This window comes from Lynx rufus, unplaced genomic scaffold (genome assembly GCF_022079265.1).
Source record: "Lynx rufus isolate CCGP_SWC_20201006 ecotype Redwood Valley unplaced genomic scaffold, mLynRuf1.p SCAF_13, whole genome shotgun sequence".
NCBI lineage: Eukaryota > Metazoa > Chordata > Mammalia > Carnivora > Felidae > Lynx > Lynx rufus.
Window position 1 is genome coordinate 32,720,901 of NW_025814827.1, and position 12,764 is coordinate 32,733,664.

Here is a 12,764-nt window from a genome sequence, read left to right on the forward strand (position 1 = left end):
GCAGAGCCGTCCCCACCTGCTCAGCCCACCTGTAAATTGGAGAACTGCTTCTAGTGAATTCTGGGAGGAGGTGAGCAAGAGATAGCCCAGCGACAACTGGGCTGGGAACTGACCTTTGTAGCTTGGGAGGGAGAAGTTCCAGGATCCAGGGCTCAGTGGCTTTGATGGATACAACTGTTGAAGGGTAAATCTTTAAATTCCCCAGTGTGTATTCATCCCAATAAAAAGATTTCTGTTTTGGAGAGAACTTGGTGGAGGGGCAGAGATGGCAGTGGTTTAACTTGTACCCCACACTCCCTGGTCAGGCCTTGGGGGTGAGGGGTACTCCAGGGATGAGAGTTTAGGGTTGATTTCCTATGTGCCCTCCGGGCAAGGGTGGCTGCTTGCTGTTACTTCCTGTCCACCCCTGCAAACATGTGGCCGTTTCTTCTTGCCAGCTTTCCAGAGGTTTATAGTCTGAATCTGCGAACCCTGCAGGCGGGTGGAAAGTTCAGGCAGACACCGCCCTCATTCGTCTGCTTGGCCAGACACAGGAGCTTTGTGTGCGCTCAGAGCTCAGGCTCATTCATGAGGAAATAGGGTAGGTGTCCGTGCACCCAGGGGAATCCAGACTTGTTTACCCCAGCAGCACTCAGATTTTTGTGTAGGCTGCCTGCTGTCTCCTCCTGGGCTTTCTCTTCTCAGTTCCCCCAACTGACTGCGATACTGGCCATAAGAGCCCACAGTGTTGGTAACATTGTTTAGAGCTGGTTTTGGAGTGAATTGCAGGTGACTACGGTCTGTCAGGATAGCGACACACAAATCAGAATGTGTCTAGAAACCAAGCCCACACCACACTGAGACCTGACGGCCCCAGAGTTTGCTGAGGAGAAGACTGTTGGAGGCACCTCTCTAGAGGTCTGTCAAGCCGTTTGGCTTTCAGCTCTGTCCCTCCATGTGAAGCTCAAGGCTCTGCTTCTAAACAACAGCACAGGATGTCTGCCCTGCTGGTACACTCTAGAGACCACAATTTTGACTCTCCATTGGAAACAACCTAAATGTCCAACCACATGGGACAGGGTAAAGGCAAAATGGCCCAGCTGTACAGTTCAATATTAGATAGCTATTAAGATGAAGAATAAGATTGTATAAAAGTTATTATCACAGAAAGATGAGATACATTTTTTCTTAAAAATCCAAGGTGTCAAGCAGTGTGGTCTTAGTTCAGTTAAAGTGTGTGTGTGTGTGTGTGTGTGTGTGTGTGTGTGTGTTTATGTGCATGTGTATATTTATAAAAATGGCTAGAAATGTGTGCTCAAAAAACATTAGCAGAAGTTATTGCTGGGGGCCATCTGGGTGGCTCAGTCAATTAAGCATCCAACTTTGGCTCAGGTTATGATCTCGCGGTTCATTGGTTCGAGCCCTGCATCAGCCTCTGTGCTGACATCTCAGGGCCTGAAGCCTGCTTCACATTCTGTGTCCCCCTCTCTTTCTGCCCCTCCCCCGCTCACTCTCTGTCTCTATCTCTGTCTCAAAAAATAAACATTAAAAAAATTTTTTTTAAGAAGTTATTGCTGGGTGATAGAGTTATAAGTGATTTACATTTTTGGTCTATCAGTTTTTGCCCAAATTTTTACAAAAAAAAGTGTGATATTTATGATTGCACAAAGTTTTGCTTTTTTTTCCCCCTCCCTGCCTATCACATTACTTCTTCCCAGAATAGTCAGGTCTGAGGGGTATATGAAACCCCTTTTACTCAAGAGTCTCCCTGCCTCATCTCCAGAAAATTGTACACCTGGATGGCCCCTTGCTGGCCTTCTAGAATTTTCCTAACAGAAATACTTTACATAAAGTCCATATAAAAACTTGCATATCTGGAATTTTCTGCATTTATTTGGCAAAACTGCTGTTGAAGACATTTTTCAAAGATCATAAAAAGCCACAGGTAACTCTCACAATTCAGACAAAGTTTGTTTTCTTGCAACAGACAGGTGGTTTGTTCCCTCAGACAATGAGGGGGTGTGCCCCCCAGCAACCTGGCAGCTGAGGAGAATAACTTTTCTCACCTTAGATGTCTGATGTAATGGTCCCTTTCCTCTCTGTCTTAATTACTTAGCTTTTCCATTTTTTTTTTTAAGATTATTTATTTTAAAAGAGAAAGCACATAAGCTGGGAAAGGGCAGAGAGAGAGAAGGAGAGAGAGAAAATCCCAGGTAGGCTCTGTGTTGTCAGCACAGAGCCCGACACAGAACTCAAGAACCAAGAACAAGCATCCAGTGCTTCACCAACTGAGCCACCCAGGTGTCCCTTAGCTTTTCTATTTCTAACGACTTTCTTCTATTTCATGTTACCATATTTTCACTGTAAGCTAAGCCAAGTCCTTCTTGAAAGAAGGATCTAAAAAAAACTAAAAAACTAGAACGTTCTCCCTCTTTTATAGCATAAGCTCCCTGAGGGCAGAGATTATGGCTCTTCATGGTTATATTATCCCCAGGCTCCAAAACAGGGCCTGGCAATAACAAATGCCCAGTAAATGTTGGATGGGTCAATGGAGAAAGGATGGATGGATGGGTGGATGGATGGATGGATGGATGGGTGGGTAACCAAGGAGAACCAGAGTAGGAGGGACTATTTCTACAGAGCTATCCACAGGGCTTGTGTGGCATCTATAGTCAGCTCTCCTCCAAATCAGGCAATTGTTGTCCTAGGACCCTCCCCAGTGCACATGTTTCTGCACTTCTGTCTGCTGATGGGCCTGTTCTCCTGGGTTGTGGAGCCTGGACCTGCCCTGAGCTGGCTGGTGATACTCAGCTCTATTGGCTGGATTTCCATTTGCCCTCCCCATCTCTACTCTTCTCCTACTTAGCAGTTTCAACTTTTACTTATTTGTACCTTAAACTACATTTTTTAACTGATCCAAAAACAAAATCCTTAAATAATTGTTTTACCTAAATCAGTCCCTCTGACAAGCTTCATGTTACAGTACAAAGAGCATTAGTCAAGAGGCAGGAGCCATGGGGTCTAGTCCACCCTGTGTGCTGTCCGTAAAACAGAGTTATTCAAAGTTGCCTTTCCTTACTCCCAGCATTGTTGTAAAGATCAACAGAAGTGTATCATAAGATCACCTTAAAAGATAAAATGCTAAGTCTCTAGAGCACTTAAAAAAAAAAAAAAAAAAGGCAAGGTGCCCCTGCGTGGCTCAGTCAGTTTGGAATCTGCCTTCCACTCAGGTCATGATCTCACGATTCATGGGTTCAAGCCCCACATTGGGCTCTATGCTGTCCTCTCAGAGCCTGCTTCAGATCCTCTCTCCTGCCCCCCTCTCTCTGTCTCTCTCTCTCTCTCTCTCAAAAATAAATAAATAAAAACTTAAAAAAAAAAAAAAAGGAGGGGTGCCTGAGTGGCTCAGTCAGTTAAGCATCCAACTCTTCGTTTTGGCTCAGGTCATGATCTCACAGTTCATGGCTTCGAGCCCCATGTTGGGCTCCATGCTGACAGTTCAGAGCCTGGAGCCTGCTTCGGATTCTGTGTCTCCCTTTCTCTGTCTGCCCCTCTTGGGTTCATACTCTGTCTCTCCCTCAAAAATAAGTAAACATTAAAAAAATTTTTTTTAATTAAAAAAAAGGCAAGGTTGAAGGAAGTTTACCTAAAAGCCCTAGGATTATCACTTGTGTGGCCACTAGCCAAAGATTAGCTACTATTTTAAAAAAAAAAAAAAAAAGTTGCATTCCATGCATCTTGTTTCTTATTCTGAAAACCACTCCTATATCTGGTGAATTCAGATGTGGGGTCCCCACCAAAGAGAAAGTTCTGGAACAGCCCAGGAATGGGATGTCTACTTAGAGGAGAATTCTGACTCCAGCTATCCCACTCCCTATCTGCTTCCTTTTTTTTTTTAAGTTTCAAGTTTTTATTTAAATTCTAGTTAACATATAATGTAATATAGGTTTCAGGAGTAGAATTTAGTGATTCATCACTTACATAGAACACCCAGTGCTCATCACCAGAGCCCTCCTTAATCCCCATTATCCATCTAGCCCATCCCCAACCCACCTCCCTCCATCAGCCCTCAGTTTGTTCTCTATTGTTAAAGTCTGTTTTATGGTTTGCCTCTCTCCCTCTCTTCCCCCTCCCCCCGCCATGTTCAACCTCAACCCAATCTCAGACACCTCCAGTTACAAAAAAAGACTAAAAACAGTCCTCTCTGGAAAAAGCCTTGCCAACCTTTATGTGGGTAGAAGACACCCCTCTGTCTCCAATGCTCTGACTTATGGGAGAACAGATGGAGTTAAAGGAGAAGGAAAGTCTACTGGCCAATACTCTGAAAGTGACTGGTTGGGTACCAGTAACCCAGAGGATACCAAAAGAGACTGATATGATTCATTACCATCGGAAATGAAAGTGATTATGACAGCATTTATGTACACACAGTGTCTCCTTTCAAGTTTATGATTCCCCCACAAGACCTCAATTCTCATGCCCCCTCCCATCAAGGCAGAAAATCAGGGCAACAAGGAGGTGATAGTGATAAGTCCTTGCTGTGAGAGCAGTTTGTCAGAGACCTCTCTCAGTCAGTCAGTCCCTGGAAGGCGGGTTCAGTGCTTGGAGGCAGGGCCACTGGCTGGCCAATATGCTGATTTTAGCATCATGCTTCTCGATATCCTCATACGGAGTCCAGGACAAGTCATGCTGTAGCTTGCAAATGCCAAGGAGGTCATATGGACAACTTGTCCCCTTTGGAGAAATAATAGAAAAATACTGCTGACCACTCTCCCGTTTATAAAGGTAATAAATGTTGCCAGGTTTTTTTACTATATTACAAGCTACATGGTGCAAGTCAGCATCTCTGCGAGCATCTTCCAGTACCTTCCTGGCTTGTTCTTATAAATGTTGGATTTGCTCAGCTACGACTGTTATTTTGTTGGTGTCATTTGCTCGGATGACTTCGTCAGCCTCCTCGACCCGTAGCTGGCTGAACTCTTTGGTCTGCGGGGACTCCTCCCGACTGCCCCGGCGTTTTGGCGTCCCCCATGACAACAGCCGACCCTATCTGCTTCCTGAAGAAAGGGCATGTGACCAAATTGTGGTTTTTGCTTTTGCAGGAACAGCTCGAGAACTACGACTTCACCAAATTCCACTCGCTGAAGCCCAAGCTGATCGAGGCAGTGGACAACATGTTGAGCAGCAAGATCTCGTCCCTGATGCACCTCATCAGCCAGGAGGAGATGAGCATGCCCACACAGCTCGTGCAGGGCGGCGCCTTCGACGGCACCACCGAGGGCCCCTTCAACCAGGGCTACGGGGAGGGTGCCAAGGAGGGCGCCGATGAGGAGGAATGGGTGGTGGCCAAAGACAAGCCCGTCTACGACGAGCTCTTCTATACTCTGTCGCCTGTCAATGGCAAGATATCGGGCGTCAACGCCAAGAAGGAGATGGTGACATCCAAGCTGCCCAACAGCGTCCTGGGCAAGATCTGGAAGCTGGCGGACTGTGACTGTGACGGCATGCTGGACGAGGAGGAGTTCGCACTGGCCAAGCACCTCATCAAGATCAAGCTCGACGGCTACGAGCTGCCCAACAGCCTGCCCCCCCACCTTGTGCCCCCCTCCCACAGGAAGTCCCTGCCGAAGGCCGACTGAGGGGTGGGCCGCTCACAGGGCAGGCAGCGGGGGGGTAGGCATCAGGGACCTGTGCCTGAGGCCCGTGCCACTGCTGACTCACTGACCCTAGCCAAGGCACTTCCCTCTCTGTGCCTCAGTTTCCCCACCTATGGAATGAGGAGGGCACACACTGGACACTAGATGAGGTTCTTTCACCTTTAAAATTCCCCGAGTTTCTATTAAAATATTGGGAGGAGGGTGTGGATAAGGAGATTGAAGGGTTAAGAAAAAAGAGAAATTGACCAAAGAGTACTCTGAGGCCTGGAGAGACCTAGACGTGGAAGCGGGCTGTGCACAGCCAGACAGCCACAGGGAGTGAGCCGGGGGCTTTTCTGGAGCAGGGGGAGCCTTCTGCACTGGACCACATCATTGTGCACCTGCCTTGGCCCCTGTCTGTCCCTTAGAGGGCACCCAGAAGGAGCAAAGTTGATCTTATTTATTTCATTTCCTGTTGTATTGAGAGTGGAAAACAGCAGAGCACAGAGCGTTTCTGCTCTCTCCAGACCGCCTACCAAAGAGAAGACTGCTTCCCCTGGGTATGAAAGGAGAGTCCCCTTTGCCTGTGTGCACCCCCGTCCCTCCTGCAGGCTCTAGCAGCACAGGCAACCAGGCCAGCAGAGAGCATTTGTGACACCCGACACCCCCCTGACTAGCCCACCCAGAGCTCCCCCAACCTGGGCCCTTCCCAGCAAAATTGCATTTGGTTAGGAATTTGGAAATCAGAACCTTTATTAGCCCTTGGCAAGATTTCTAGTATTCAAATCATGCTGGAGTCTGAAGGTTGGCTTTTCTTACTGGTCTGTCCAGTAATTTGTAGCAAAGTCTATTTATCATATTCAAACTATAGTAAAGGAATGAGGTGGTTCTCTGTAGTTATCAGTGTGGTGACAGGTCCCCAAGGCCCCTTGGACGATGGCAGGATTTAAATTCAGCAAAACCATGTCTTGGTGCCTGCAGCATGCTCGGTCTGGGGACACAAGGGAACGAGAGGTGAGCTTGCCCCAGGGTCAGGTAGAAAAGGTCATTCTCTAGCTTTAGACACTATTTTTATAAAAAAAAAAAAAGAAAGAAAGAAAAGAAATAGGCATCTTTATTATGTCCAGTTTTTCTTTCTTACAGGAAAAACCTTTATACAAATAGGATGGCATCTTTCATATGAAACCTTTTTCTTTAAAAGGCTGTGAGGTTCAAACCATGCATGCCCCTCACAAGGCAGGATTGGGGCACATCCCGCACGTGGGTTCCTGAGTGTTCTGTCTGAGTCCTGGTATAAACCTCTCTGGTCCACACACTCCACTGCCTGTCAGATGGAAGTGGTTAATGCTCACTACCACCTTCCCTCCTTCGCGGGCTGCAGTTTGGGTATTCATTTCATCATTATTTATGCAATTAAAAAAAGAGAGGCGCAAAATGGTGATGGCTGCACGGCACGGGGCCCCACCAGCACCGAAGTGAAATGAAGTCAGAACAGTCCCGCCTGAGCCTTCCAAAAACCACATTTTTTTTTTCTGATGTTACCTGTGATATCAGGGTCAGAAGTACAGAATTAAGAGTCAATTTTTTTTTTTTTATTTTGGGGAAGTATTTATCCAGATGCCAGCCCTCGCACTCCCTAGTTCACTTTTTAAATAATGTCATTTTAAGAGAAATAAATTCATAATATGATTTTTAGTCTTAATGAGCACTTTTAAACTCATTAGAAACCTATAGAGGTTTATAATGTCACTACTCTCATATTAGCAGATGGGTTGGTGAACGCGTGAGGACTGCCCCAGGGTGTACCCACAAGGGAGCCCACCAAAGGGCAAAACAGAAAAGAGAATTCATCGGTCCAAAGGTTTAGAGGTGCCAAGGTTAGCTGATTTCCACTCAGAACTATCCTGCTCCTTTAATCTTCTCAGTTGTCATATATAAACACATGAGTATGTGTTCTTGACACTTGTCAACATGCATATATGCAGATATGGCCAAGTGTCGTCTATGCAGAGACATACGGGAAAACTATATTAGAGGACAGCAGACTGAGGTGTCTGCTTTCTACAGGAAAGGAAACTTCTCTTGGTGGTGTTGTGATCCCTACCCCATACGCTCTGCTGAGAAAGAAAAAAAGTCACATGCCCACTTTTCTTAACATCTCTTACAACATGAAGTCAGTCATCACGAAGAGTTGATTGGAAAGAGCAATGTCCCTGGAGGACATTAGGGATGGCTGCTAAGGCTGAGGACCCGTATCTTCCCAGGACCCGCACAAAGTTCCCGGAGTCTGCGTCCAGAACCCCTCCTCGTGCAGCAGGGCTGGGGGACGGCAGAGCCCTTCCGAATCTGTTCACACTGACCCAGCACGTGGCCCTCCCCACACCACCCAGTTTTCAAAGCACCCCCTCCCCGGAGTGTCTGCAGCTGGGCGGGGTAGTGGAGGCAGGTAAACTCTAGCGCTGTGACACTCCCCACGCTCTCCACAATTCCACGGAAGAAACTCTGCTTTCACAAGATGCTGCATAACACAAACCTCTGCAGCCTTGAGTTCAAGAGAAAAAGCAAGTTCAGGCTGATCCTCCCGAAGACAGCTTCCAAGTCGTAAACCTACTAATGAGGCCCTCCTGAACCTATCTGCAAAGAAACGTTGCACCAAGACCTATCAAAACCTCCAGTTTCGTGGCGACATGGGGACACCCAACCTGCTCCAGCCTCAGGCTCCAGCCCAGCATTGTACACCGATACCTTCCTTACTGCGCTATGCAGGGCCCAGGACTGGTCGCTCTTCAGTGGGGAGGGCCGTTCATTTAGCTGGCCCCCATCCCTCCAGGGCCGGACTGGGTTCCCCTTGGAGCCCTTGTCATTATGCAGCAATCACATCTTTGGATTTGGAGGCGTGACTCCTCCTGCAGGATGGTGGGCCTTTGAGGAGCTGAATTCTTGTGTGTCCGGGACTGGGTTTCCAGGTGGGTCACAGAGCACATGAGAAGAAGCCAATGCCTCCCGCCCTCCTCTCGACCCCTGCTCATTTTCGGCCCACTGGAGAAGCCTCAGCAGAACCGTGGCCCCACTGCCGCTGAGCACAGCCCTTTTTCATGTTCCGCTGGTTCCTCTGGGGAGCCGCCTCTCCACCACACCAGGAAGGTCTCGTACCGCAGTCCGTTGTCCAGCATGGGGTTTCACCACCAGTCATGGCCCGACTGCCACCACTGGGACCTCCCCACTTTGCACCATTACACGCCTTCGGTACTCCCAGAGCAGTACCCCAGACGAGTTGTCTTGAAGAAAAGGGAAGCATTTAACAGCGGCACTGTGTATTTCCTCCGTGGAATGTAGCAGAGAAATAACCTTCTTAGGACAGATAACCACTGAGTTTATCCAGGTGAACGTGGGCCTAATTTAAGAGTGTATCAGGTTACATGTCGATTAGCCAATGCAGTTAATACACAATGCTTCTATTTTTTTTTTTTTTTGTAATCCTGTTTCCAGGTGTCAAATAAAAAAAGACACAATCTGTTGATCAATAAACTTGTGAAAAATTCGCTAGCTTTCCTCCATTGGCTCTGGCTTTCCCGTGACTGTGTGGCAGTTGTCTCAGCAGTAAAGCAGGGATCCAAGGCGTTAGGGGGAGGGTGCATTCCTGCTGCGCACCATCCCTGTGACCCCCAACTCTTCCCGTGTCCTCTAAGCCAGGACATTCCCCAAATGGGCCATCTTTAGCCGGAAAGCAACTCCATCTGCTCCCCAGCAGAGGTCAGGTCCAGGACCAAGCCCCAAGTGAGGATGACTGGAAAGCTGGACTGGAGGAACTACGGAGACAGACCCTTCCGAGGCTAGGGAGGGCATCACTGAGCATTCTCAAAGGAGACAGCACCTGCCACGACGTCCTCTCCAGTTTGGAGGCAAGTCCCTGCGCCTGAAGCTGCAGTAGTGCTAGGGTTGGAGCCCCCTGGCTGGCACTGTTCCTGCCTCTTGTCACCTCACAGGTGCAGATACACATCCCCAGAGCAGACACCTGGGTTTTTCCTGCTGTCACCCATCTACCCTTGTGGTGACCCAGACCTGGAATTTCCTTCTCACAGCACTCCCCCACTCAGTCTGAGCCACAAGCTTTGGGTGAGATAGACCCCTCTCCAGGTGGGTCCTGACTGGCTTGAGCCAATTAGAGTATTTCATCCTCTGGTCACAAATTAGTTCAGGAATGGACATGTGGCTCAATTCAAGCCCATGAGAGCCAAGCCCTTCAGACTTCCCTTCCAGCTCTTGAGGGGGTGTTCTCTCTTTGAACCAGGCAGTGTAAAGAAGCAAGCCTATTGGTACAACAATATAAATGGCATTGAGAGGGGTTCCCAGAGACTGGGGACAGGGGAGCGAGGTTAGGCTCACAGCAACCACCCTCTGGATCAAGAAGGTAAAGGAAGCCTTGAAAAAGGCAGAGGGAGTCCAGGCCTGTGGTGGCCTCATTTGAACTGGGGATCAAACCTCACCTGGGGCGACAGAGTGCCTAGTCCTAGTCAGTTAAGTGTCAGAGTTAATTTCAGCTCAGGTCATGATCTCATAGTTCATGAGATAGAGCCCTGAGCTGGGCCCTGAGCTATCAGCACGGAAACTGCTTGGGATTCTCTCTCTCTCCCTTTCTCTCAGCTCCTCCCTGCACTCTCTTGCGCTCTCTCTCTCTCTCTCTCTCTCAAAATAAATGAACGTAAGAAAATAAAAAATAAACTCCTCACCTAAAGTCCTCCTCCTGCCAACATTTCAGACCTCTGAGCCAATACATTCCTTTTATACTGTTTACATTTGACTTGAGATTTTAGTTATTTGCAACATGAATAATGCAAAACTATGTACTAACAAGGGATTCTCATTTCAGCAGGGGCTGCAATCAGTTACAGCAAAAGAGGAGCCAGTGCTTGCTGCACGCACAGTGGCTTAGCTGCATTCGAGCTCAGGAGGAAGAAACTTCCCCAGCGCCACTCAACAACCGAATACAACCACCTCTATTGAGCTCTGTGTGCAAAGCATCATGCGCTCCAGCCTGCCCTCTGGTGGTCACATCATACAAGATGCCCCAGGCCAAGGGTCTCCATAGGAGGAGAAACAAGCTGGGAAGGAGGGGGCAGGTGGCGGAGAACCTGCTAGAAGAAACAGGATTTTAACTGGGGCTGATAGGACAGGAGAATGTGGACAATGAAAACAGAAGGGACGTTCTAAGCTGAAAGAGCAGCTGAAGCCCAGATGTGGGCAGGCAAGCTTTGGTCCTGTTCGGGCAATGGGGAGTCTTCATGGGTATGAGCAAGGCTGAGTTCTGGGAGGTAAACAGGGGGGGTGGGGGGGGCAGGGCGGTGCATAGGCTGATGTGCAGGCAGAATGATGAGTCAGGGAACGGTGATGGGGCCCTGCAGGGGCAGTGCAGGACGGGGCAGGAGAGTAGACCCTGGAGCTCTTGGGGAGCATGGAGCACCCCCCACAGAGGACTGACTGGATCTGGGGCTATGAGCGAGGAAGAAGCCCGGGCTCATGCCAACATCAGGATGCCAGCCAGTGGCAGGAGGGACCTCACAGGGGGAGGGCAGTAGAGGAGGAAGCTCCTCCCAGATGCAGGGGAGCTGCCCACCACCCCCCCCCCCAAGAGCACCATGTCTCTCACTCCCAGCCACAGGCCTGAGGTTCCAGGGTGCTTTGTCCTGCTCAACTGTCAAGGGCAGGCTGCCATGCTGCTCCTCTCATTGTCCTTGGCTGTCAGGGACAGTGGCCTGAGCCTCTTCTCAGAGTCTCCTGGGCTGCTGGATGAACCTACAGACACCCACCCCAGACCAGTGACTATTACCCCAAGTTTAGCCAGACATTCTGTGAAGCCACTCAAATTAGAACTCTCTGGCATGCAGTTCATGATTGCTCAGGGAAGGAAAGAGAGTTGCCTGCAGGCTCCCCCCGCCTCCACAGCTCGTGCCCTGAGCCATGAGCCATGAGACTTAGCCAGTTCTGTGGAAGCACAGGTGCTGGGGGCCTCACCGTGAAGCTCCAAAGAGTGAACACTGTGTCTCTGGCTTTGGGGAAGACTGTTATTTCCACAGCCTTTGCAGCTCCAAGTTATTCCTTCCCAAGAGGAGAGCTCACTTCAGAAAGTGGCCCCTGGGCATGAGGGAGCACCCACCATTCGGCCCTGGGCCAGGTCAGGGCTTGGAAAGCCAAGCCCAGAGTCCAAGGACTCTCCTCCATCTATGGTGGCATTCCCCTGGACAGGATGGGAGGGCTATGGCCCAGCATCCCTCCCATCCCACCCCTGTGGGTGCTCACAAAGAGGCCCTGCAGGGGTGCAGAAGGGCAGTCCCAGACTGTGGGTGCAGAAGCTTCTGACCAGAGGCTCTGCCATTTGGATGCCTTTTACCTGGACCGTAACACCCCCACGGCACTCCCACCCAGAGCCAACTTGAGGCCCATCCCATGGGCCTCTGCATCTTGACAGCCAGGACCCCCACCTGACATTGGGGGCATCTGAGGTGGGAGGAGGATGAAGGAGGAGATCCTGGAGCAACAGGCTGGAGCATTCCTGAGCCACCCCCTCCCAGTCTGGGCCATGCCCTCTGGCAGGTGGGAGGACAATGCCGGCTGTGTGCCGTCACCCCTGCCCCACTCGCTCAAGAGGAGGGCCATGGCGTGGCCCCAGCTCCAGCCTTGGCCTCTCCTGTGGTTCTCTCCCTCCCCACACAGCCCCTGCTATCTGCCATTTCCATCCGTCCAGTAGGGTCTCCTTCCAGGCACAGACAACACCAAGGTGAGCGGTTTCCTGTTTCCTTTCTACCTGCGCTTTTCATCCCAAGGGGCAGCAGCCCATTCCTGTGGTCCCAAGAATCTGGAAAGTGGGGTGGGGCAAAGGGGTCAGAGGCACTCAAGTGCAGGGCACCAGCTGGGAACCCCAGAACCTTACCTGGCTGGGCCCCAAGTTGCAACCCCCCCACCATCAGATGTGGGGACAGTTCACGCTCCTCCTCCAACCTCCATGCCCCTCAACATTTCCAGCTTAGAGCAATATCCAGTGGCCTCTTGTCCCCATAAGGCTGCAGGCCCCAGGGCCGGTCAGCCCCACAGTCCCCAGCAGCTCCTTGGGGCTACAGGGTGCCTGAAGCAGGGGACCAGCCACAGAGCCCC

The 12,764-nt window shown here is 49.9% G+C and overlaps 1 protein-coding gene across 1 annotated transcript in view; it reads left to right on the forward strand.

The window, feature by feature from the left end:
- Positions 1–9,161, forward strand: part of EHD4 (EH domain containing 4) — an 87,625-nt gene extending 78,464 nt beyond the window's left edge. The window contains exon 6 of the mRNA XM_047075262.1: positions 5,082–9,161. Coding sequence (XP_046931218.1) covers positions 5,082–5,618 — 537 coding nt within the window. The 3' untranslated portion in view covers positions 5,619–9,161. The remainder of the gene's footprint in view (positions 1–5,081) is intronic.
- The last annotated feature ends 3,603 nt before the right edge of the window (positions 9,162–12,764 follow it).